The sequence below is a fragment of the Hemitrygon akajei genome, chromosome 6 (assembly GCF_048418815.1).
Source record: "Hemitrygon akajei chromosome 6, sHemAka1.3, whole genome shotgun sequence".
Classification (NCBI taxonomy): domain Eukaryota; kingdom Metazoa; phylum Chordata; class Chondrichthyes; order Myliobatiformes; family Dasyatidae; genus Hemitrygon; species Hemitrygon akajei.
The window spans coordinates 124,572,651-124,600,362 of NC_133129.1; the positions used below are offsets into that span (position 1 = coordinate 124,572,651).

General features: G+C 39.5%; 1 protein-coding gene across 4 annotated transcripts in view; it reads right to left on the reverse strand.

The window, feature by feature from the left end:
- The window catches only part of LOC140729445 (activating molecule in BECN1-regulated autophagy protein 1-like), a 397,371-nt gene that overhangs the window by 32,945 nt on the left and 336,714 nt on the right, over positions 1-27,712 (reverse strand). For all 4 annotated transcript variants that reach the window (XM_073049187.1, XM_073049188.1, XM_073049189.1 and 1 more), the window contains 2 exons: positions 14,600-14,689; positions 7,650-7,837 (listed from right to left, as the gene is read on the reverse strand). In XM_073049187.1, the coding sequence (XP_072905288.1) occupies positions 7,650-7,837; positions 14,600-14,689 (278 nt within the window). The remainder of the gene's footprint in view (positions 1-7,649; positions 7,838-14,599; positions 14,690-27,712) is intronic.

Consider the following 27,712-nt stretch of genomic DNA (forward strand, 5'->3'; position numbering starts at 1 on the left):
TATTTTTTTTCTTGTATCCATGAATGTTACTGTTGAACACATTATGCTGTGTTTCTGGTCGCTCCTATTTCTGCTGTTACTTTGCGTGACTTTGAATCGGGGTGGCCTGCAGGTACAAACACTGAGCTGAACTGAATATGGACTCCTTCGATTTTGTGTTTTATATTGTGTTTTTGTTTGTTCTTTCTTGTTACTGTTAGCGAGATTTGTTTTTTTTTGTGGGGGGAGGGGGAGGTCAATGTTCTTGTTGCCATTTGCGTGATTTGTTTTTTTCTTTGACATGGGTGGGGGTTGATATTTTTCTTTGAACTGGTCCCATGGTACTTTGTTTCGTGACTGTCTGTGGTGAAGACGAATCTCAGGTTGCATACTCCATACACACTTTGAAAATAAATGTGCATTGAATCCTTTGAATGTTTGAACAAGTTTGTCAATTTTTCCCAATGTCGTTTTACATCGTGGTCTAGTGCCACCCATTTTATTTCCCAAGTCGTAGTCACAACCCTTAAAATCAAAATGGTCACTCACTCTTTTCCTCATGATATGTTTCTCTCAATTGTTACTCAACAATTTGATATTATGGTCACTTCCAACTGGATTTTCCTACTCTCAACTCTGCTAGTCCACATCATTCTCATGTTCTGGATGTTCTTTTGTTGGTGTTAGACTATAAGACCATCAGACATAGGAGCAGAATTCAGCCATTTGGCCTTTGGAGTCTGCTTTGCTACTTCGCCATTTCCCTTTCAACCCCATTCTCCAGTCTTCTCCCCATACCTTTCATGATCTGAGTAATCAAGTGCCTATCAACGTCTTCTTTAAATGAAACCAGTAACCTGGCCTCCACAGCTGCCTGTAGCAAGTGCATTGTATGTACCCATCACTCACTCTGTGTAAAAAAAAAACTATCTCTGACATCTCCCCAGATTTTCTTTCAAACACCTTAATGTCATGTCCTGTTGTATTAGCCATTTCCATACTGGCTGTCCACTCCAAACCTCTTGTCATTTTATACACCTGTCAAGTCATGTCCAATCTTCCTTCGCTCCAAAGAGAAGCCTTGTTGACTCAACCTATCCTCATAATGCATGTTCTTTACTCAGGCAGCATCCTGGTAAATCTCTTCTGCACCCTTTCTAAAGCTTCCTATAAAGGGGATCAGAACTGAACAAAGTACTGCAAGTGTGGTCCAACCAGAGTTTTATGGAACTGCAACATAATTTCACAGCTTTTGAACTAAATCCTCCAACTAAAGAAGGCCAAGATACTTTCTTATTTACCCTATAAACTTGCTTGGCAGCTTTGAGGGATCTCTGGAAGTGGATTCCTCCACATTGCTAAGAAACCTGCCATTAACCCTGTGTTTTGCCTTTAAGTTCAACCTTCCAAAGTTAATCCTGAGTTCACATCTTGAGTTATGATGAGGTGAACTTTTCTGGAGTGAACTCCATCTGCTACTTCTCAACTTAGGTCTCCATCCTATCAAAGACCTGTTGTAACCTACGACAGCATTCCACACTATTCATAACACCACCAACCTTTGTCTCATCGGTACTCTTCCACTTCCTCATTCAAGTCATTTGTAAAAATCATGAAAGACGAGTCGCAGATCAGATCCCTGTGGGCAAGCCAATTTGAATCCACTCAGCCAATTTTCCCCGTATCCTGTGCCTCCTGACTTTTGCTATGAGCCTACCATAGGGATTCTTGTCAAATGCTTCGTAAAATCCATATACATCACATCTACTGTTCTACCTTCATTTGTGCCCCCTATTAGCCAATTATACATATATTAAGCTCTCATTTCCTGTTTCTATCTGGGATTGTTGCATTTTTTAAAGACTCCATGTGGCGTGTTATTAGTTGAAGTCTTTGCACCCTGCCTTTTATGCTTACTGTTATAATGTCAGTTCCATTCTAGCTCAGATAGAGCCAGTCTACCATCGTCATCTTAGTACAGGTTGAGGTTCATCTTCCTTATACGTCCTTTAATCATGTATTAACATGCCTAATCCATTTGTTTCTATGGTGTTTTCATCTTTTTCAAGCAATAATTCAAAGGTAATCAGTTCAAATGCAACTTCTAATTCAGTTGATAAGTCCTAAACCATCTTCAGTAGGACCTCCTCCATACTGCCTGAAGGCCACAGACTCCTTCTATAATTACTGAATATCTCATCACAACCAACTCCATTCAGCCCTTACAATGTTGCCTGTCCTTGGACTATTGTCTAAGAGATGGTGATGAGACTACGTACTGGTCAAGTGTCATGCAGTTTTTTATCCACATAAGCAGGTAGAAATCAATGGTATAACCTCCTCCTAAAATGCTCACAAGTACCCACTATTGATCCTCCTAACTGCCAGAGATTCACGCTTCTGCAGGAAATTGCTCTGCCTTGAAATTAAAACTGAGAAATACTCAAGCTGCATCTGTGCTGCAAGAAACAGTTAAGAATCATTCAACAGAATTGGAAAGTGAGGAAAAATAATTAACCCCTGTTTCTCGGCTCTGTTTTCTCTTCCACACCTACTGAGTGTTTCCATCCTTTATTGCTTTTGTTTCAGAATTCCAACAATTACAGTTTCTGTTTGGCTTTCTGATCCAAGCTAGTGTAGCTGCAAAGCACGTGACGAGAAGGAATTTCTAAATAAACTTACCCACAGTAAGGAAAGGACACGTTTAGTGAGTCATTATGTGACATCAAGGGGCTGGATAGTGGAGCCTTAACAAAATATGTGGAGAGGATCCCATATTTGCTGAATATTTCTAAAATATACAATGCCCTCATTATCCAGGAAGCAATGTGATGAGAACATACAGTATGCAGAACAAGTTTTGGGAAATGCAAACATTAATTCTGCATTAATGGAAAAAAGGCAGTAAAGATTTTTAATAAATTCCAGAATGATTTGATTACTTCAATTTAATTTCCCCAGCTAAAATGGTAAGATTCATGTTCTTGTCTCTGGACAAAGCCTCTGCATACTGGTCTAATAACTTCATCAGTAAGTCACTATAACCCATTTCGTTTTTGTGCAAAAGAACTTGCTAAAATATTGTGATGACATTTCTTCAATTGTGCTTAAAATTCTTTAAAACTGGACTAAAACTGCCAACTGTCTTAAGGAGGGAATACAGAGATAAGGACCTCCACAGTTTGGATACTACATAAAGAAAGAGTTAAGAGAGATAATGCATTGATCTTTATTTAAGCAGAATAATATTCAAAGAGTTTGCAAGCAGCCTTCAAAGCACAAAGAGACAGATCAGATTCTGGATACCTAATTTGCACTTCTATCTCCTCAGTCAAATGCAAGAGAGGACATTGAAAAGATAGGTTTATTTAGAATGTCACTAATAGGAACAAGGGGAGATAGGTGGTTCATCCAGCTATGTGGTGCTAATAGATCGACATACTGTAACTAGGCAGACTACTTAAATAGGGAAAAAAGTTTTACATTAAAGATAATATGCAGTAAGATAAATGAGAACGTTTGTTAATGTACAAAATGCAGAATCTGCAACTTAAAGTTCACATGGGCATTAATGAGCCAGAAGTTTTCAAAATTAAGATATACCATTTTCATTTCATAAAGCCCAAAGTGATTCCTACTAAATTAGTTTTATTAATTTGGGAATTCCTTACATAAGCACTTAGAAAAAAAATATTGGAGGCAGAGATCCCAGTTCTAACTACCACTGTCTACTCCTGTAGAGTTGATTTTTATCCAAATTTAGGCTAAATCTGAAAGCACAAACAAAATTAAAATGAGCTGTTGGTGGTAACTAGTTCTGTGCTTGTGTGGTAAAAATGGCTTCACTCTAAGCTGACTTAAAGCTGAAAAGCACTGTTGTTGAAGACTTGAATTTATGGGTCTTTCTTCAAAAATAAGGAAGACCTGATGATAATCGACCTCCAAGAGGACCACAACCTTGTTGTGGTTTGGAGGCTTGCATGCCTCAATGACCTGGAGTGCTATGTTGGATGGAGTCAGGGTTTTATGCTTTGGCTATTGGTTAGGTCATCCGCGCCAAACAGGTCAAAAGGTAGAGGGCAGTCTAAGAGTGGTCCACCAACCCTCGAAGTTCAGGGGTTCAGCTCAGGCTAACAACCCTGACGGGTGAATCAAATTGTTACAGAAACAGCAATGAAGCACTGCTGCCCTAAACACCAGTGGCATAACGGGCAGTAAGTAGATGACCACTGGGTCATAGAGCACAGAAATGGGCCCTTTGACCTATCATGTCCATGCCAACCCATCAAGTACCTATCCATTGTAATTCTCTTAACCAGTATCATTCACCATTTGCCCATTCCTGGGAAAATTCAAAGTTAGGTTGCTGCTATTGAAACTGTTCCACTTCTCCAGAAACTTCACAACAGGAATATCTGCTCTACAAACTTGCATTCAGATAAAGTGAAGAGTGTGATTCTGCAGAACTCCCTCCCCAATGCATCAAGTCAAAACTCTGTAGTCTTGTCACAACCATCATGAATAGTGGGAGACAATTAAACACTTACAGGAGGGAGTAGCTCCAAGAAGATGCCCATAACCTCTTTAATATTTACAGCAGACAAACTGACATCATCCACCAAACATATATGCACGATAAAAAGTAAATATACTAGTGTAAAGCAATTAGAGACGAACAATAAATACGGCACATACCAAAATGCCTACATCGCAGCTAATGCATAAAACAAATATGGATACACTGTGACTGGCTACAATAAGTAAGCTCTTTCCATTCTTGAGAATTAAAGTTTAATCTCAATGCTTTAGTTATTGCCAAACAATCTCTCTGGTATTTCTGTGCAAGGAGGCAAGGAAAAGTCACTATTAAATTTGTAACAAAGAAGATTGATGCCAGCGTGCATATGCTCACAATCAGAGATGCATGGAGATGGGAAATTGAAGGTTTATTAAGGTTGAGGCTCATTAAATGGGCCTAACAGATATCCAGTAAAATGGCTTCAAGAAGCCACCTAACTAAAAGGAGACAAATACACAGCAAAAAGCAACCTCTTTAATAATTAAAATCTATTACCAAGTGTGGTCTCATTCCTTCAGATTTGAATTAGTTTTAGTGATTAAAAAATATGCTTGCTCAAGAAGACCCCAAGACTTTCTGTAGAAGAGACAGTGCAGTTAAACCTTCTCAATTTAGAAGACATTCCTGTCAGTCACTATTGAGATAAAGAAAACCTAAAACAATATTAATCATTTGAAAAATATGGAAACAGTTTTGATAAATATTATTTCTCATCGAACGCAAATGATAATATAACTATACATCCTAGGTATCATATAAATGTTTATTTTGCTAAATCTGCTGTGCACCTTCAGCTTTAGAGTTACACATCCAGACATAGGGAATTACCATGTTCCCATCCTAAGCAACTTGAAAGTACATTAACATAATAAGACAGGATAGTGTACTTCTATAATTTCAATGTCAACTAAAATCCTTTACAATATTTTGTGTGATGTCAGAGAACAGAAATGGTGATATGAAAGATTGATCTAAGGGTTAAAGCTTTGACCATCATAACACTAAACTGCACCTTCATATTTATAGAAATAAAGCAAAGTCATAGGGTTCTCTTTGTTAAGAATGCTGACAGCAAATTATGTTTGAATGGTGGAAAGATCTAACTGGAAACAACAGCAGTTACTCCAACCATTAATTAAGCTGAGAACAACGTTGGTCCTGATGCATCTGGCTGGTCATAAATTCCTTCAAAAGCCAATCAGCAAAATATCACTTGAAAACAAAAGGTACTTTTCTTTCACCATGCCAGTAATTGGCTGTTGTGGATCTCCCACACAAGCTCAAAAAATTTCACACTCAGAGACTCTGGCATTTAATTCAGGCTGACATTTTAGTGCCATGACTGGGGAGGTTATGCATTGTGAATTCCTACCTTTGAATCAGGTGTCAAACAGAGGCTAGCTCTATTCTCTGAGGCAGACAAAAAAATTCTGGTGCATTATTTTGAAAAGCAAGCCTTTTCACATTGTTCTGAGCAATATTCCTCAGCTTGGCCATTTATCTCTGTGGCTGGCACTTCATCAAGAAAGAGTATGCACTCCAGCTAGTTACTCAGTGGTTGTACAGTTCTTGGAATGTCTCAAGGTCATGAAATACGGTGCTATAAATTGAAATCTTCCATATTTTTGAGGAACCAGTTTATTAGTGATTCATTTCAATCAAAATGTTATTTGATGAAATCAATACTGATGGTTCTTCCTGGTGTCTTGAGTTTAGTTAGAATGTCAGACAGTCGTGCTAATGACTATCTTCTCGTCATCCTGATGGATATATTTAATAACTTCACATACACATAGTTCACTATCTGAGCTGCACCAGTACAACTTCAAGAGTTAACAGTGGTCGTGACTCCTGCATCAGAGGGCAGAAAGCCTCAATGAACTGGTGGAAAACTGGAATCACTTGTAGACCAGACTGGCGGCAAGCTTTAACGAGTACAGGATGCAAGTGAGTCAAGAATCTAGCAGTTTTTGCCATGTCAGATTAACTGCTCAAATTACTTTACCATAACTTAGATTCCTTCAAGACCTAGGCAACCACCCAATGGCTACTGCACCAGCAGGCTTTGCTTGATGAAATAAGATGCAAGGTAAATGAAATTTAAATCACAAAGGAATGAGTACAAATGACTTGGCATAGAGAGGAAATTTCTCTTGCAACACCAAGGACCCTGGCTGGAAGAATGGAATACACACTTGCTGAGATTTTGCTGAAGCAAGAAGAGTTGCATTTTAAATTACAAATGCATGTTCTGTGAGAAAAGGTTTTTAAAAAATCTGTTCCCAATTAGTTTCTTCTAAAAGGAAAATTGGTTACAAAATACTAAATGACCTAATTAAAAGAAAATACCATGAAATGAGGACAGCGTTCAAAATATAAAAGAGTACACAATAAATCTTGACCAGAATACCACTGGGAAGTAACTGCCTGTAAGAAGTCTGCCAGATAAAAAGCAGTCTTTAGATACAGTTTCATGTTAGACTGAGAGATCAAATTCTGCAGGAATGAGTTTAAGTGTTTGGAATGAAACTTTTAGTCCTTAATTTTTTCCAATATTATCAAACAAATGTAGTATCACTATAGCCAACATTGTTCTAAAATAATATTGTACTTCTAATGATTAATGCTCATCTTGGTACCAATAAAATGCACACCCTTTTGGGTGTATCGATGATGCAAATGGTGTGTGAGTGTGTCTAAGTGCCCAATACATCCCTATTTTGTTTTCAATATTTTGTTGCTCCACACAGTTAAGCATTTGCAATATTAAACACAAAAACAAGCTGGAACTCAGAAAATGCAAATAAAAACTAATTGGTTTTAAAGAAATAACTCAAGAGATTCAGGAGACTGCATTATCCCCAGGAATAGTACCGGTAGATATTTTGAAAGGCAAAAACATGCAGCAGATCTGAAATAAAAATTGAAAACACAAGCAATGTTCAGGAAGTCAGGCAGCATCTGTAAAGATGGACACATAACTAATCTTCAAATTGTTTGCATTCTATCATTTCTTTTGTATTTCCACAGTTCTGTCATTTAGCACTTCTATAACTTATTTAGATCATTCCCATCATTTCCAGCTTCTTACCCTGGCTGGTCCCTGAAGTGGTAGCTTCCTGTAAATCCCTGTCTGTCTGGGTTTCCGCATTCTGTAGCTGTGGTGAAGGTGTTTGAGTTCCTTGTGAGGTAACAGAAGGGGCAGGGTTTCGAGGTTGCAGACCAATAGCATTCATTAGTCCCATATCTCGGTCTGTTCTCCACGATGTTCTATTTGGCCTGGAACAGAAACAGAATTGTCACTTAGACAAGCATTCCAATCACTGCTTGTCCAAATAGTCAGGCCTCATTGTTGCCAATTACTGCTCACTATACCATTTACATTTTTATTCTCATCTTGCTTCAAAAACCTTTCTCAAACCTTTGCTGAACTTTTAGAATGGCTTTGAGAACCTTTCCGAACACCCTATTTGATGCTGACTAGGCAAGTCATTTCTCAAAGCAAAAGGAAGATGGCTCTGGGTACTTATGTTTTTCTACAGGGAAGTTACTAGCCTTTAGCTTCTGTAGTGATAATATTATTGGTATATGTGTGCTGCTGGTTGATAAGTACTGCTTTTATTGCCAGTTGTCAACTGCCCTTGAGAAAGTGGTGATGAGTTGCTTTTTCAAACTATTGCAGTCTTCTTTTGTAAATACTCCATCTACGATGTTAGTTAGGAAGCTTTGGGGGTTAGGCTCAGTAAAGGGAAAGGAAGAATGATACATTCCCATGTAGGGATGGTGTAAAACTTGAAAGTGAATCTGCAGGTGGTAATGTTCCAAAGCCCTTACGGATTTGTGAGGTGCTGTCGAACTCAGTAGGGCAAGCATTGCAGTGCAGTTTGGGAATGGTACTCACTGCAGTCACACTCCTGACTTGTGCCTTGTGCATGTGAAAATGCTTTGTTGTGTCAGGATGCCAGTCATTCACTGTAAGATACATGACCACGGATCTGCTTGTGTAGCTACTGGTAAAATATGTAACTCTTCATAATGTAAAAAAATGTAGTAAAAATTCATTTCTCTTTTAATGTTAAAGTTGTTATGTATTCCCAGAAAATGCATGCAGTACATCCACGCAAATTAAGCATACGCAAGTATACTTATCATTCCATTATGAAACACAGCACAATTTTTAAGTAATAACTTAGCTTATCAAGTTTTGCTCCTTCATAAACAGAATGGTTATATTGTTAATGTTTTTCTTGTTTCAAATAGGTCATTACTACATCACTTACATTGACTGTATTCTGGTATCTCAGTGCACTACAAGGTCTCTGAATATTGGGCAGATATTGCACCTGTGACCCTAAAACTATCAGGTGTTACTGCAATAGGGAAAAAAGAATGAAAAGGCAAAAGATAAGCAGGTGACGACAGGACTATTGAAACCAGCTGAGAAACCATTGCAGGCTGCTTTGTAACAACCACCCACAATTATAATCACTATATATTACTGCAATAATAATTTTCACGGTTTCACAATGAACCAAGTAGGTGATACAAGCTGATCAACAAAGGAGAAATTATGGAAATTTGATTACCAAATAGTCCTTAATGGAGTCAGAAAATTGGAAAATTATAATCAGAGTGTAAGGTTGTTCAGTAGTTTAGCAGCAGGCTGTAGAAATGAGGTGGAAAAAGAGAACATGGAGTGACCTGTGGATGAGAACAGGAATAATCCATACCAAGAATTTAGCATAATCACCAAGAACACGATAGCAGGGTCTGTTGTGGGGGAAGACAAACTGAAAATGATAAAGAACAGAGGATGGAGAGGAAGATGGAATAGCTCGACTGGCTCACATGTTGCTTGTTATTTTCATCATTATCTCAAGCTGCCGTACCATGGGAGAACAAAGTTTGGGAATACTGGCTGTTTAAAAGTCTTCAAAAGTAGATCCCAGCAAAAGCACAGTTTGCAGTGATGGTTCAGTGTTAAATGGTGCAGTGAATCTGGCATCCCAAACAATCCCTGGGATTTTCTCGTTTCACATGACAAAGATTCAATGGGTAGCCACTCACAGATATTTCTTAGCTAGGGCAACATGATAATTAGTGATAAATTAGACATGAATAATTCATCACACTGTCAGCACTTGTGTGGATCCCATCTGAGGCTAGACACAAAAAGGCCCAAAAATCACTAGGGTTCACCTCTTCCCTGCTCTTGCTTTGTCGGTGTCCTAGGACATGAATTCCCTGCAAAATGCTGCCTTCCACCTCACCTACACTGTGCAGAACCAACCCATCATGAAGTATTTACTGCATAACTTTCAGAAACAATGAAGTCACACTCCCAGCTGATCCTGCTGTTTTATGTTATCTCTGACATTTCAACATTCGAGATTCATCAACAATGAAATGGAATCTTAAAATTTTAATTAATACTTTAAAGACAATAAGTACTGTAATACTAAACAGGCAAAAGAAATAAGTAATTGTGAAGAAGTACAGTCGGTGTATCCTTTGACATACTTTCCCCATGATTCTGCTAAAACCTTTAACGCAAATGATTGAAAATACATCTTCAAATGCCTCGTCAATATTGGATCAGGAAACTATATCTCCAGAACAACTGACTTGACAGCGCCTTTATCATTCAAGTTTCAAAGTGGATAACTGACTCATTCATTTTGGAAGCAGCATTCATTAATTTGCTTTAGTGAAGCACTACAATGATTTGATTAAAATTTACTCTACATTAATACTAGACCATTGAGTCTTCAATCATGGCTGATTTATATTCTCCCCTTAACACCTTCTCCCTGTAATCTCTGGCACCCTTACTAAACAAAAACCTATTATTTAAGCTTTATGAATACCCAATGACTTGGCCTCCACAGCCATCTATGGCAATGAGTACCACAGATTCATTGGCTAAAGAAATTTCTCATCATTTCTGTTCTAAAGGGACATCTTTCTATTTTGAGGCTGTGGCCTCTGGTTCTAGACTCTCCCGCTATTGGAAACATCTTCTCAAAACCCAATCTATCTGGACCATCCAATATTCAGTAGGTTTCAAAAAGATCACACAACATTCTTCTAAATTTAGTGTGTACTGGCCAGAGCCAATATGTTACCCTTTACATTCTTTTAAACCTCCGTTGGATACTCTCCAATGCCAGCACATCCTTTCTTAGATGTGGAGTCTAAAACTGCTCACAATACTCCAAATGTGATCTGACCTGTACCTTACAAAATCACAGCATTACATCCTTAATTTTATATTCTAGTCTGGTCCAAATAAACGCTAACATTGCATCTTCCTACCTTACTATTGACTCAACTAGCAAGTTAACCTTGAAGGAGTCTTGTTGTGGTGTATTAAATTTTGTAAAATATTAAATGAAAGTCTGAACAATTCCAAGTGAGACTTTAACTCTTTGTGAACTCATGGCATGTAAGCAGCCTGTACAAGTTAAACACTGGAAGTTTGTTAAATGTTTGCTGATAGTAGCCGAATTCTTTCTGGCCTCATACATCACTGTCAGCAGGATGTTTGTTGATGATCTCGTGAGTTGTTTGAATGAAAGAAACCATTCTGTGTTAGTGCCACAAGAACAAGAGATCAAAGAGTTTGTTTGTCTCTCTGTGTCTTGCTATGCTTGGGGATCGAACCCCTAGTTATTGGGCCACCTATCCCTTGGTTCTTGGGACTTTACCTAGACCAGGGATGGCGATCAGTTTCCAGGACAGACTCATGGTGATTTTACGAGTTGGAATTCAGAGTTCTCTTGACAACAGCGACAACCAAGTTCCCTGACAACAGCACCAATCAAGTGGAGACTTTGAATTGTGAGCCCTGAAACTTTTGTGGAAATCTTTGTAACTTACTATGTAGTATTTTGGGTGGTTTATTTGTGCTTTCTTTTTTATGACAATAAATTAGGCTTAAGTTACTTTGTTTTGCTTGTATACCATATCTCCTGGACAGTCAGATTATCTGGTTTGCGTCTGATCGATCCACCTCATTACAAACTACCAAGTCTCTTTGCACCTCCAATTTCTGAATTCTCTCCATATTTAGTAAATAGCCTACGCCTTTATTACTTCCACCAAAGAGCATTACCATAGACTTTCCTACACTATTCCAGCTGCTCCATCCTTTTTCCTATGTTACGAATGTGCCACAACTCTGAGGGGCCGAAGGGTACAAAGTAGCCCCCTCCTTCTTGAGAATTGCAAGATCGCTATTAACTCGGGTCTGGGACCCAGGAAATGAGAGAGAATCCTCAAGGTTTTGGAATGTGTCCTGGCCCCTCAGCAAGACAAAGCCACGGATAACGGCCATTGTCTCTTGGAGATGGAATTGTGTATTGAGTACTGTACTATTCTTTGAAGCCCTCAGGGAATGACCAGAGTGGGATGGTTGAGGGATTGCATCATCCCAACCTGACTGACATCTGAGACCCCGTGAGTAAGGATAAAAGAGGGTCTGGGGAACAACCCCTTTAGACGCACCAGGAGAAACGCTAGAAATCCCGTGACAGCGTTTAATAGCAACAGCCGGTGGAGGGCTCGCGTGCGTCCTTTCCCGTTGCCTGGGATTGGGGCCTTACCACGGAAGAACGGCTTAGCTAAAGAAGAGGCCACCAATGAAATTTCGAAGGATCGACATCATAAAAAGGAAAAGCTGGCAAGTTTCTAAAAATCTCTCTCTCTCCAACAATTGAAAACCCAGTGGTCCCCAAAGGCTGAAGCCTGTATGAACTGCATGAACTGAGTGACTTTTATATTTCCATCGGACAATACATTATCCCCTAGACAACGATAGAGCTATTTCTTATTGATTATTATTATACCCGCACTTTTAGATTTAGTATTGACAACGTATATTATCTGTATGTTTGCATTGATATTATTTTTGTGTATTTTTACCAATAAATACTGTTAAAGATAGTACCATCAGACTTCAACGGACCTCTCTATCTTTGCTGGTAAGTGACCCAGTTACAGGGTTTGTAGATAGATAGATAGATAGATAGATACTTTATTCATCCCCATGGGGAAATTCAACTTTTTTCCAATGTCCCATACACTTGTTGTAGCAAAACTAATTACATACAATACTTAACTCAGTAAAAAAAATATGATATGCATCTAAATCACCGTCTCAAAAAGCATTAATAATAGCTTTTAAAAAGTTCTTAAGTCCTGGCGGTAGAATTGTAAAGCCTAATGGCATTGGGGAGTATTGACCTCTTCATCCTGTCTGAGGAGCATTGCATCGATAGTAACCTGTCGCTGAAACTGCTTCTCTGTCTCTGGATGGTGCTATGTAGAGGATGTTCAGAGTTTTCCATAATTGACCGTAGCCTACTCAGCGCCCTTCGCTCAGCTACCGATGTTAAACTCTCCAGTACTTTGCCCACGACAGAGCCCGCCTTCCTTACCAGCTTATTAAGACGTGAGGCGTCCCTCTTCTTAATGCTTCCTCCCCAACACGCCACCACGAAAAAGAGGGCGCTCTCCACAACTGACCTATAGAACATCTTCAGCATCTCACTACAGACATTGAATGACGCCAACCTTCTAAGGAAGTACAGTCGACTCTGTGCCTTCCTGCACAAGGCATCTGTGTTGGCAGTCCAGTCTAGCTCCTCGTCTAACAGTACTCCCAGATACTTGTAGGTCTTAACCTGCTCCACACATTCTCCATTAATGATCACTGGCTCCATATGAGGCCTAGATCTCCTAAAGTCCACCACCATCTCCTTGGTCTTGGTGATATTGAGACGCAGGTAGTTTGAGTTGCACCATATCACAAAGTCCTGTATCAGTTTCCTATACTCCTCCTCCTGTCCATTCCTGACACACCCCACTATGGCCGTGTCATCAGCGAACTTCTGCACATGGTAACACCTAGTTTAAGTCTTTCTGCAGACTCCCTGCCTCATCAATGCTACCTGCCACTTATCTCTGCATTGTCCGCAAACTTGGCCACAAAGCCATCAATTTTGTTATCCAGATCATTAACATACAATATGAAAAATAGTAGACTCAACACTGACCTTTAAGGAACATTACGAGTCACCGGCAGCCAACCAGAACATGACATGCAAGACTATTGACAACAGCACACTGGTTGGTTTTTTTAATCAGTCTGCATTGGAGCTCATTAAAGGTTGGTAAAGTACTCAAGCCAGTTTCAGTTTACTTTCTATTTTATAGCAGAACCAATATAACAACTGAAGTCATCTCCACACTGCAGGGACCTCAGATATATAACCACACTACCTCAAAGTAGTATAGTCAAAACCGTACAATGACATAGCCATATCTGGCAATCTCCTATTTTAAAGACCCTTTTTTTTATATCCTTGTAATGTTGTGTGAGTTTGCATTAACAATATAACATTGTCAGCAAATATATAATTGATCATGAACTGGAAAATGTTTGCTCTAAATAAATTCTAACATTGCACAGGTAAATAATAATACAAGTGGCTGTAATATCAATGTAAAACAATTTGAGGGCTCTTAATCATTCCAATGTTCATGCTTAAGCAATTGCCTGACTTCCATTTTATGTAGATTATTTAGTATTCTCAGCTCATCAGATAACACCTCATCATTTAGAATCTCCTACTGCCCTCTAAGGAGATTGGTTAATTGTTCACCAGAGACCAAAAAGGATGTTATGTTCTTCTTGCCATTCTTCTCATTTACAGAAGTATATATTTGTTAATAAATTGAATCATACAATTTTACAACACACAAGAAAGGCATCTGCATCATGATGCTTGTAATGTTTCTTGGATGGGGCACCATCAATGATAAATGTAACTCATTTAAAAAAGCAGATTATTGCATTTTCTGCACCTTGAATTCTATATTATTACCTTGTACACTTCAACAGTTCAAAGAAGTAATAAAAACAGAAAGTAAGTATTTCAGATTTCTAGCATGGCAGTTTTTGTTTAGACTTGAGTTCAAATAAGTAAAACTATTGTAACACTATCCATAGCCAAAGCAAAATAATAGAGCCAGTTTTACCCAGGCCTCTCATTGTTCCTGTTGCTGTGATGGGTGGAAACAGGTTCTGAAAGTTGCTCCCAATTGTGTTCGGTCTCCAGTTTTGAGGCTCTGCAAAGTAGTAAAAGAAAATACAGTTTAGAACACACATCTCTGGTTCAACATTTGAAACTGAGTTTGAAGAACAAGTGATAATCTGTTCTGGTGGCTAAACCTATTTTGAATCTTTTGGCTATATTCTGTGTGAACATAAGGTCAAAAAGCCTGACGTACGTGCCAACAAATGAAAATTATCTAATTAATCTCATTTCAACCTTTTACAAGTATTTAGTCAGTTCATTTTTAGAAGTTGCTATGAATCTGCTCGAGTCACCCATCCAGCCACTCTCACTGTAATATGCTGCAAGACAACAATTCTTGCCTTCGGCCGATTCTCTTGCGAATTATTTTAAATCTTTGTACTCTAATTATGTTCTACTGCCAATTAAAACATTTTTTTACTCCATCAAGACTTTAGAAAATTTGGAACATGTCTGTTAAATCTCTCAATTATCTTCAATCCGAGGAGAACAGCAACTGTTTATTTACCTCTGCACATAACAAAAGACCTTCATGTCATTCCACTGAATCTTGGCTGTACTTTTTCCCAATGTAATGATGTCTTTCATAAAGTTTGATGCCAGGAATTGGCCAAAATACATCAGAGGAGACTAACAAGCAACTCATTAAATTCTGCATAGATCTCTGCTTTTGCACTCAAAGCAATACTTTATCAAACTCAACCATTTTTAAACTACCTAAATTTTCTTTTTTTGTAATTTATTTTTTATTGAAGCTCATCATCAAACAAACATTTCCATAAGATGTATTTCAGATATTGTCCATATATATCATATAGTCATATATGTCACAAATCTCCACATAATATTTATCTGAGGTATACACTTATAGAAAAGAGAGGAAAGAAAGAACAAGTGAAAGGAGAAAACTATGTACAAGTAGCGAGTGATCTTTTTTTACAACATACTCATTGATTTGTGAGAGGATATGTTAATTTCAGGTCTTGCTATTCTTCCACCCTCTTTCAACATGCATAACAATTACAATTTAGCTCAAAGATTGAACTTCTGTGATGATTTTCCTAAAGTCAAAACTTAAATTCTAAACAAAAAAAAAATCACAACCAGTATTTCAAGCAGAGTTTAAATAAACCAGCAAGAATGGAAGAAATCTAATAGTCTAATGCTTGAGGGCATGGAAGAAGCTCTTTTAGAGACACATCGCAAGTTGAAAAATAAGTTTTAACTTAACCATCAAGCAAATAAATAGCTCAAGGCCAAGGCCAATTATCAACTTTCCCCATCCCATTTATGTAAGCAGCAATGAAGATCACCCTCCAAATCTTTAGTAATCCACCTACTTGTCCCCCCACTCCCAGTCAAGACTCTCCCATCTTTAGTCACCTATCCAACCCCTCCCAACTGTGCCTACTGTTCCTGGCTATGCTGACCTGTAGTGTCCTCTGCCCCTCCAAGCTATTCTAAACTGCACTCAAGTCTCTTCCCTTCCCAACTTGTCACAATTACATGAGCACATCCTCTTCCCTCGCTAATTTACAACAAACTTCCTTCTTCCTGATCTGTCTAATTCACAGCATTTTCCCTTCCTTAAGTAACGAGTCTGATGTAGGAATAATCAAGCTACATGCTGGAGAAGTGGGCATTCCACAATGCCACAGCTCTGAAAGTGCACAATGCACCCTTTTTATAATGCTGATATGCCTCTCAATTTCAATTATGCCCACAAATCCCTGGAATGGAGCCTAAATTGATAATGGGGCCGCTGGGATAAGGATAATTCATTATCTATTGACAAACGTGCTGGGTGATATTTCCTCTAAAGTCTACTGTGGCTTTCTTTCCAATCAAATAGAAATAATAGTACCAGAAAGGTTGTTGACTTGAAATAAGCTGCAAGAGTCCATGAAATCAAGAATGCCATACAAATCATCACTAAGGTTTCTGGTAAACTCCCATTATTTTAACTTCACCTGAAAACTTAATAGGAAGGAGAACTCAACTCACTTTCTTAAAGGAAACATAATTCATTACTAAATCAATCCAGAGTATAGATACTGCATTAAACTATTTGCAAGTTACATACTTTTAATTGGGGAAATCTCAAACTTAATAGCAGTGAGACAAATTGTATTGAAATGTCTCACAGCTGCCATGTTAATTGGGTATTAATTAATCCATTCTTTATTTTGAGGAACAAATGTATTAATTGATGTGAGCAATTCAGATATCAGGCGTGGAAACAAATTAAGAAATTTATCCTTAAAATTCCCTTTAGTATAAACCAGCTAGCTAATGAATTAAATGATTATGTTGAAAGCTGCAAAGCTGAATTATAAATGAAATAAAGTTCTATATAGGGAAAAAGAAAATCATTAATTGCACAAGGAAACAATAATAATCTATTCTACAAAAAACAATACTACGTGTGCTCAGAGAAATTCATAATAACATGCAATTCAAGGTAAAACTAGAAGCTAATGTTATGAACCCGCAGGTTTCGTTTACTGTGGACAGTCGCTTTAAGTGCCTGTGAGGCGGGACTATGATGTCAATCACAGGGTGTCGTGGTCTGGGGGGGTGGGGAGAGGAGAGGGAGAGGGGGAGAGAGGAGGAGAGGAGGGGAGGGGAGAGGGAGAGGGAGGGGGAGAGAGGGAGAGGGGGAGAGGGGGAGAGAGGAGGAGAGGAGGGGGAGAGAGGGAGGGGGAGAGAGGGAGGGGGAGAGGGAGGGGGAGAGAGGGAGGGGGAGAGGGAGGGGGAGAGAGGGAGGGGGAGAGAGGGAGAGGGGGAGAGAGAGAGAGGGGGAGAGGGGGGAGGGGGAGGGAGAGGGGGAGAGAGGAGGAGAGGAGGGGAGGGGAGAGAGGGAGGGGGAGAGAGGGAGAGGGGGAGAGAGGGAGAGGGGGAGAGGGGTAGAGGGAGGGGGAGGGGAGGGAGAGGGGAGGGAGAGGGAGAGAGAGAGAGAGAGAGAGAGAGAGAGAGAGAGAGAGAGAGAGAGAGAGAGAGAGAGAGAGAGAGACGTAAGAGAGGAAACTGTACAGGCAAGCTGAAACTTCAGCTGGTCACTGCTATGGTTTGGAACTCTTCAAAACCCAAAAGATTGGGTTAAACATCGGCACACGGTGCACAATGAATGTGTGACTGTCACTTCATATAATCCATAGGAGTGGATTTTGGGATATCCTGTGGGACCACTTGTGTAGCCCTTGCCTGGGTCTGTTGTGTGGTAACCACTGGAAGACGATATTCCTGTGACAGTCACTTTCGGTGATAATCCATTTGTGGATTTGGAACATTACGACAGACAAGATCTATGGTGGCTGTTATCTCGTTGTTTCCAGCGCTTATCCTGTTGTTTATTTTCTGTTTTGGGTAACTCAGACAATAAACCAGACAGCACATGCTGTTTCTTCTATCATTTCACTCAAAGGCAATCTCACATGGCAAAAATGAGCAACAGAGGCAAGAACTTGAACTGCCAATGGGGGAAAGTTACCGTACTTTCATTGCAAAGTACCAGGAAAGTAACACAGAGCACAATAACTTCAAGAGCTAAATCAACAAAACACAAACAAATTGCCATTTTCTGTCATCTGTTTAAAAAGATGAGTATAAAAGAAGAAAGTCAACCAACACACCTTCTGATCATCATAAAGCAGAGCCAGCTATCAGCTCAGAGAATTGTGCTTTCTTTTACATTTGAAAGCAGCATTATCTTTGAGAAACACAATAATCTACCTGTAAAGTGAGACAAATGCAGAAAAGTGCAGAACTTATGTTTATTTAGGCTCATAAGGCACGTGATTTTTTAAATTCATTACAATTCAAGCTTATAATGGTTCTATCTAATTTGGGCATTATTCTTTTATGAAATTCAGTTTCTGAATTTCTTTGTATAACTACTCGCAATAACAGCATCACTAATTAAACTCGAATGAAAAGGATCATTTGTATCAATATATGCCTTAATATTATTCCTTAATCACAATGTGTGGCTAGGCATTGCAACATTAGAACAAAAGCAATAACATAATAAGCCTCAAAATGAAAATAATAATGACAAATATAGTGATTTTATAGTAATAAGACTTTCTAAAGTCGTTCAGACAAGCATTCTCAAAGGAAAAAAAATCAGACAAATGACTATGCTTTATGTCTTGAATGAGTGGAAAGGTTTGGGGGACAATTTCCAGGTTCATCTGGGAACTACAGTAGGTTATCAAGCTCTGGGTGGTAGCAGATGCACAATTTTGTAAGAGTTTAAGCTGGTGTGAAGTTGAATATAATTAATAGGATTAAAACTTTCATGTGTGGAGTTCTGTGTGAAGTCTTTGATAACAGAAATCCAGTGTGTGGGCAAGTGACAAATGATATTACAGAGGTACAAAGTGGTTGGCCCTGAAGATGGGAAAGACCTGGATTTGTAGCAAATGTTGCCACGATGCTCCACTGATCAATTCACTTTGAGCTGATTATAGAGTAGTGCGACCATACTAGATCAAAGTACACTACTAGAAATTCATAATTCCAGCAGCATAGCAGATTTATTTAATGAAGTCACTTTGAATTCAATGTATATTTTTACTGTTAATGCCATAAAATCTTATATTTCTTCCTGAAAAGGCTATTTTTATCTTGTAAACAGTGTACTTACAAGCTTTCTGGCAAGTTTACACAGTGAACACAATTCCAGAAACATCATACTGGTTTACAAACCATATGCAATGCTGAAAAAACATGGGTTAGATGTGCAGCCAGTACTCCAATCTGGTATTCGGCATGGAAATACATGCATGATCAACATGTATTTTAAAGAACTTGAGAAGCAATTCTATCAGCAATTTTACATGAAAGACAAGTAACACTGTGGATTCTAAACAAGAGAAAATCTACAGATGCTAGAAATCCAAGCAACACACACAAAATGCCGGAGGAACTCAGCAGGCCAGGCAGCGTCTATGGAAAAGAGTACAGTTGACATTACGGCCTGAAAGACTCCGACAGGACTGGAGAAAATAGCTAGGGAGTAGATTTAAAAGGTGGAGGGAGGGGAGAGAGAAACACAAGGTGATGGGTGAAACCTGAAAGGGGAGGAATGAAGTAAAGAGCTGGGAAGTTGATTGGTGAAAGTGACAGAAGACCATGGAAGAAAGAAAAGGGAGAAGGAGCACCAGAGGGAGGCCATGGGCGGTCAAAGAGATAAGGTGAGAGAGGAAAAGGGGATGGGAAATGGTGAAGGGGGGGCATCACCAGAAGTTTGAAGTGGATTTAAAATGGGTGGCCATTGGGAGATCCCGCTTTTTCTAGCGAATGGAGCGTAGGAGCTTGGCGAAGTGGTCTCTGAATCTACATCGGGTCTCACTGACATACAGAACACCACACCGGGGGAGCACTGAACACAGTATATGACTCCAACAGACTCACAGGTGAAGTGTCGTCTCACTTGGAAGGACTGTTCAGGGCCCTGAATGATAGTGAGGGAGGAGATGGGAGGAGCAGGTGTAGCACTTGTTCTGTTTGCAAGGATGTGCCACAAGGGAGATCAGTGGGGAGGGACAAATGGACAATGGAGTCGTGTAGGGAGCAATCCCTGTGGAAAGCAGAAAGTGGGTGGGGGGGAATGTGTGCTTGGTGGTGGGATCCTGTTGGAGGTGGCAGTAGTCTGTGGATTCCAACAGATGGAGAGGAGTAGAATGTCTGCAGTAAAGGGGAGCAAATATGATCAAATTCATTCTTGTATATTTGTAACATCTGTGAAATTTTGAAAATAGTCAGTATCAGGCTTAGATCACTAGCATTTTGTGAAATTTGTTGTTTTGTAACAGCAGTACATTGCAATACATAATAATAAAAATCTATAAATTACAATATATATAATGAATTAAATTAAATAAGTAGTGTGAAGAGAGAGGAGAAAGTAAGTGACACAGTGTCCATGGGTTCATTGTCCATTCAGAAATCTGATGGCGGAGGGGAAGAAGCCATTCCTGAAACATTGAATGTGTCTTCAGGCTCCAGCACCGCCTCCTTGGTGGTAGCAATGAGAAGAAGGGATACCCTGGGTGATGGGGGTCCTTAATAATGCTTGCCACCTTTATAAGACATCGTCTTTCTGGGTTGGCTAGTGGAGCTGGCTGAATTTACAACTTTCTACATCTTTTTTCTGATCCTGTGCAGTGGCCCCTCCATACCAGGGGTGATATAACCAGTTAGAATGTTCTCCGTGGCACATACGCAGAAATCTGTGAGCATCATTGGTGACGTACAAAGTCTACTCAAACTCCTGATGATATATAGCCTCTGTCGTGCCTTCTTTGTAATCAATTGATATGTTGGCCCAGGATAGACTTTCAGAGATGTTAACACCCAGGAACTTGAAACTGTTCACTCAATTGATCCCTCGGTGTGTGTTCTTTCAACTTTGCCTCCCTGAAATCGACAATCAATTCCTTTGTCGTGCTGATATTGAGTGCAAGGCTGTTGTTGCAACGCCACTCAACCAGCTGATCTATCTCGCTTCTGTACGCCTCCTCGTCACCATCTGAAATTCTGTCAAGAACAGTTACCTCATCAGCAAATTTATAGATGGTACTTTAGAGTTGTGCCTAGCCACAGAGTGGTGGGTGTAATGAGAACAGAGCAGTGGGCTAAGCACACATCCCCGTGGAGCACCAGTGTTGATTGTCAGTGACATAGAAATGTTATTTCCAATTCACACAGACTGTGGTCTGCCAGTGAGGAAGTCAAGGATCCAATTGCAGAGGGAGATACAGAGGCCCAGGTTCTGGAGCTTGTTGATTAGAACTGAGGGTATAATTTGTGTTGAATGATGAGCTGTAATCAATAAATAGCAGGCGGACATGTAATTCCACTGTTCAGATAATCCAAGGCTGAATGAAGAGCCAGTGAGTTTGCATCTGCTATAAACCTATTGTGGCCATAGGCAAAATACAACGAGTCTAGGTCCCTACTCCAGCAGGAGTTGATTCTGGCCATGACCAACCTCTCAAAGCACTTCATCACAGTAAATGTGAGTGCCACTGGGTGATAGTCATTAAGGTAGCTCATCCTGCTCTTCTTGGGAACTGGTAAGTTTACTGCCCTTTTGAAGCATGTAGGAACCTCCAACTGCAGCTGTGAGAGATTTAAGATGTCCTTGAATACTCGTGTTAATTGTTTGACACAGGTTTTCATAGCCTTACCAGGTACACCTTCAGGGCCTGATGCCTTGTAAGAATTCACCCTCTATTCCAACATCAGCCTCGAAAAAGAGATCACAGGGTCACCAGATGCTGCAAGGATTTGCACAGGAGTTTTATTCCCCTTTTCAAAGCATGTATATAAGGTGCTGAGCTCATCTGGGAGTGAAGCATCACAGCCATTTATGACGTTAGGTTTCACTTTGTGGGTAGTAATGGCCTGCAAACCCTGCAAGAGCTAATCTGATTCCATCTCTAACCTCAATTGGAATTATTTATCTGCTCTTAAAATAGCCTTTCATAGTTTGTACCTGGACTTCTTGTATAGCTCTGGATCACTGCCTCAGCAGATTAAATTCTTCTGGTTCATCCAATACTTTTTGTTTGGGCATGTCCGGTATGTTCTTGAGGGCACACACTTTCCCACACAGGTGTTGATAAAGTTGGGGACTACTGTGGTATATTTGTTCAGATTCAAAGATGAATATTGTCCAAGCCACTGACTCAAATCAGTTCTGTAAGCACTCCTTCTTCTCCTTTGACTTGGTCCTTACCACTGGTTCTGCGATCTTTAGCCTTTGCCTATACCCTGGGATAGATATACGGTCTGGTGATCAGTGTCGATGTGGGATGACATGGTAAACATTCTTGATGGTGATATAACAGTAGTTAAGTATATTGACGTCTCTGGTTTCACAGGTGATACGATGGTGGCAGTTGTTCAAAGACTTCAAGCTGGCCTAGTTATCTTCTGCAGTGATAGGGAAGAAATCAGGGTGCACTGTTTTATGGCTGCTAATGTTTAGCTCCTTCAGTGCCTGCCTGATGTTGGATGGAGATGGAAGGTACACTATTACCAGGATGATGGTGGAAAACTCTCGTTAGATAAAACAGATGACACTTGACCGCTAGATGTTCCAGGCTGGGGAAGCAGTACTGTGATAGAACCACCAACTCTGTGCACCAAGGTGAGATGACTATAAAGCAAAGTCTACCCCCTCTGCCTCTAAAAGCTTGAGGTGTCCTGTTTTTGTGGAGACTGGTGAAGCCATTGAGCTGCAGTGTGGTGTCCGAAATGGCGAGGGATAACCATGTTTCCATGAAGCAAAGCAGACAGCAATTTGATAATATCAGTGAGCAGGCAGAGTTGGATTATACTTTGTATTTTGAATAATCCATTGTGCAGTATACCTGGTTATATAATAAGACATGCAACAGCACCAAAAGGCAACCGTTAGATATGCCTGGAGCATGGAGTGAACACATTACTGCTCAAAAATGCCTATTATACAGCATGATTCTTTGAATAAAGGATAAATTTTAACACAATTTATTTTACAATTGGGGTAGCATGGAAGTATAGCAGTTAGTGTAACACAGATTACAGTGCCAACAACCTGGGTTCAATTCCCCCTGCTGCCTGTAAGGAGCTTGTACATTTTCCAGGTGAGTGCATTAGTTTCTCCCGGATGCTCTGGTTTCCTCCCACATTTCAAAGATGTACGAGTTAGTACGTTAATTGATCAAGTGTATGTAACTGGGCAGTGTGGGCTCATTGGGCCGGAAGGGCCTGTTACCATCCTGTATCTCTGAACAAAAAAAATCATTCCAGAGTGAAAACCTTCCACATTCACTTTTCTGTAATGCTTGCAAATGGACTTTCACGTTTGCTATGCCTGCATATCTATTTGCATTGTGCTAACTGTATGCTGTGCTCTTTGACTTTGGATTTTTAATATGCTATGACTAAAGTCCACATAGAAAACTGTAACACTGACTTTTGATCAGCATTACATACTACGACTTGTATGATACCCTTTGTCCAAACGTGTGTGGTCTTGCTGAAGAGATTATTGTGAGCTACACAAGGAAGCTCTGTCTCCAGCCACTTTCTCCTTTTGTGAATCAAAGCAATATCACTACTAGTAAGCAGGTTGAATGGTTGGACTACATTAAAGCCACTCAGTTACCTCATTCCAAGTAGGCACAGCTGCACTGCTCTTTGCTATAAATTCCAATTTGACATTTCCATTTTTCATAAACTCAAGATGGTTCTTCTGACACAAGAATTAGCTAAGTGCAACGTGAATCACCTACAATAAGAAACCTATCTTATTTGCTCTCCAAAGGGATAGGTGGAATTCCACTTCTACAGACATAATATTTTACTGAAAGAAAATCCAAACACATTGAATGGAATATACTTTCCACTGATGTTGACATTTATTAACTTGCCATTGAACATACTGTATACTTAGTTTAAATAGAATGGCTTAATTCTTTCTACTGTGTCTACTAAATAGTAAAAAGATTGTTTGCCTTTGGTTAGTGGAAAATTGCTCCTGGGAGAAAGATCTATAGTATTTTACCAGATGAAAAGCCCGTTTATGGAAGAATGGTTTAAAGGTTAGAAGTTACTATCTGCAGGCCAATCAAGTAATAGAGATTAAACTAATTCAAAGTGAATCTGACACAAGTGTTGACAGAATCTCAGATGTTGACAAGGAGGCATATAGAAGTGAGATAGAGTGGCTGGTTGAATGGTGTCACAGCAATACCTTGCACTCAACACTGATTATGGACTTTAGGAAGGGGAAGAGGACAGACGCGCACCAATCCTCATTGAAGAGACTACAGTGGAAAGGGTGAAAAGTTTAGGTATCAGACTCAGAGGGTCTGCCCTGGGCACAACATTTTGATGGAATCATGAAGGCATAGCAATGGCTATATTTTATTAGGTGTTTGGAGATTTGGTAGGTAACAAAAGGCTCTAGCAAATTTCTTTAGACGTATGGGGGAGAGCATTTTAACTGGTTGCATCACCACCTGGTACGAAGGCTCCAATGCATAGGATCGTAAAAAGCTGCAGATTGTTGCAGATTTAGCCTGCTCCAACATGGGCACTAGCCTCCCCACCATCCAGGACCTCTTCAGAAAGCAGTGCTTCAAGAAATTGGCATTCATCATTAAGGGCTTTCACTATCCAGGAGTATTACCATCAGGAAGGAGGTATAGGAGTATGAAGACACACATTCAAAGTTTTAGGAGCAGCTTCTTCTCTTTGCCATCGGTTTTCTAACGGTCCATGAACCTATGAACACTACCTCATTATTTTGCCCTCTGTTTGCATTTCATTTTTTATTTCTTAGAGTAACCAATAGTTATTTTTGTACTGCAGTGTACTGCTGCTGCAAAGCAACAAATTTCATGACGTATGTCAATGACAATGGGATGGCAGGGTAGCACAGCGGTTAGCACATAGCTTTACAGCACCAGCGACACTGGTTCAATTCCCACCACTGCCTGTAAGGAGTTTGTACATTCTCTCAGTGACCATGTGGGTTTCCTCTCACAGTCCAGATATACAGGTTGTAGGTTAATTCGTCATTATCCTGTGATTAAGCTAGGATTAAATTGCAGGATTCTGGGCAGCACAGCTTGCAGGTCCAGAAGGGCCTACTCCGTACTGTATGTCAATAAATAAAGAAATAAATAAATAACCCGATTCTGATTAATAAAAGAAAAACTGTGATGTGCAAAAATTTGGCTTTGCTCTCAAATTGTAATCTCCAATATTATAGATGAAGCAAGAACAATATATTTGCTTTGAAATTACCTCAAAAGAATACTGCAAATGTTTTAAGCTGAAGATGGGAATAGCAGATGAAAACTAATAGACTAAATGGTCATCAAGGTGTTTGATATGTTTAATAAGCAAGCATAAAGCAAAACTACTTACTTCTGAACTGAACATACAACTTCAGCGCAGGTAAGCAACTCTACAGAGAAATAGGAAATCTCTGCAGGACTACACAATATGGATGAAGACAGAGCATATTGAAACAATACAGGCCTGGAGATTAAAGGTGCATATCCGTTTGCTATTTCCAAGTTGCTTTAGTTCTCAGTCCTAAATATTACCAAATGGTTCATCACTAGCACAGTGAAATGTGATTGCAGGCACGTTACAGAGAATATTTCTCCACCCAAAGCATTGGAAAATATTTTACCATTAAAATACCAAAGATGATGCTATTTAATCCCTATTTACTTCTGTCAAGGTTATTTTTTGTCTTTGCACATTCTATTCCCTGATGCAATGTAACATCTATCTCATTACTATACAAATATGTGTGACTATTATAAATAATTTTCTATGATAAAATATTAAGTCCATCAGCTCTTATTAAGTAATTTAACATGATGCTAATAAAAATTACATGGGAAATAATGATTTTGACATTTTAGGTGGATTAATTAATGGATCTGCAGAGAAAAATTTTCAACTCTAATCGAAAAGGTTCAGCGCTGCAACCTCACATCAAGTCAACCCTCCAGCCTTAATCTGTGAATTGTGAACCATGCCTTTTTCAAGGCAAGAATGCGGAATGAAACTGAACTTCAGTCCAGAACTTGCTTAATGATAAAACAGCTGACAATAAGCAGCATATCAATTAATAAACAACTTTAGTTAAATAAATTTTTTTAACCAATCCAACCACATCATGCAAACTGGAGTTTACAACACATTCGTTTCAATGACATTCACAGACAATTGAAACATTATATTAATTTACAAGTTAAACTGTAAAGTGCACACAGCTCAGGAAACAAACCAAGACGGGAAATCTGAAGTATTTTTTTTTAGTTTTAAGTCTGAAAATTAGATCTGACAGAAGAACTCTTTATTGGGAACCAGGAGACATGGGGAAGGAAGGAGACACTTCTCATGCAGTCTAAATAATGTTTTGTAAGATGCCCTGAAACATTGTTCCTTAAAGCTCACAAGTTATACTGTTGGAATGGATAGGAATATGAAGGGGAGACATCAATGTGTATTTGAGAAAAGCAGTTGCAACAGAAACAGATTAAAATGTTGAGGGAAAATGGCAATTCTGATCAACATGAGAGACGGGGGAAAAAAATCTGAAGATTGCTGCTCTTTCCAGGAAAGGAATAGGTTATCTGCCAGGGATGATGTAGTTGGCCATTCCTTTACCTAACCTGAGGCATTTTTGTGATACTTACCACTGGTGCTCCCAACCTTAGTGATGTAATGAAGTAGCTAACCACTCTGCATTTTTTTTAGTAACTTATTGTGCAACATAATGCTGATTTACTTCATGAAATTCAAAAAAATTTCAAAGATTCAGAGCATGCATGCAGTATACAACCCTGAGATTCGTCTTTCCACAGAGAGCCAGAAAATAATGAAAACTATGGAACCTGTTCAAAGAAAAACGTCAAAACACCAACATGCAAAAAAAACCCAAATTGCACAAATGGGAAAAAGAAAGAAGAGTCAAAGCACAGAATATAAAACATCAAACCACAAAGTTAATGAAGCAGTTCAGGAATATTCCGTTTCAGCTCAGTTCAGTTCAATCTAATGCTGTGTTGTCTGTTGATAGAAGGCTGCAGAGCCAGTCCACCCCGATCAAAATATCATCAAAAAAAAGGAGCAACCCAAAACCAGAGACACATCACACCATGAACTAGAGTCCAATCCACAAACTGCATCGATTAAACCTTGCCCAGTTCCCAGGACTCTGGTACCATCCTCCGGCAGTGTTGAGTGAGAGGGACAGAGCAGGAGAGGGAAATGATCTCATCCTTCAGGCAGTAAACAAGAGTGAGAGGAGACCGGTCACTCAAGGGCAGGCAGCGCTAGCCTTCCCTTCTCATCTTTAGTTGATTTCAGTCTTCCTCAGTGCTTTAATCAGCGAGAAATGGAGTCGATCATTGGCTTGTGCCCTGTCTCCATGAACATTTGACTCGAAACCTCACTGAGCTACAGCAAAGCACCAGATCGGTCAATTGGCCTGAAAACACACCACCACAGGCTCCAATAGTAGATGAAT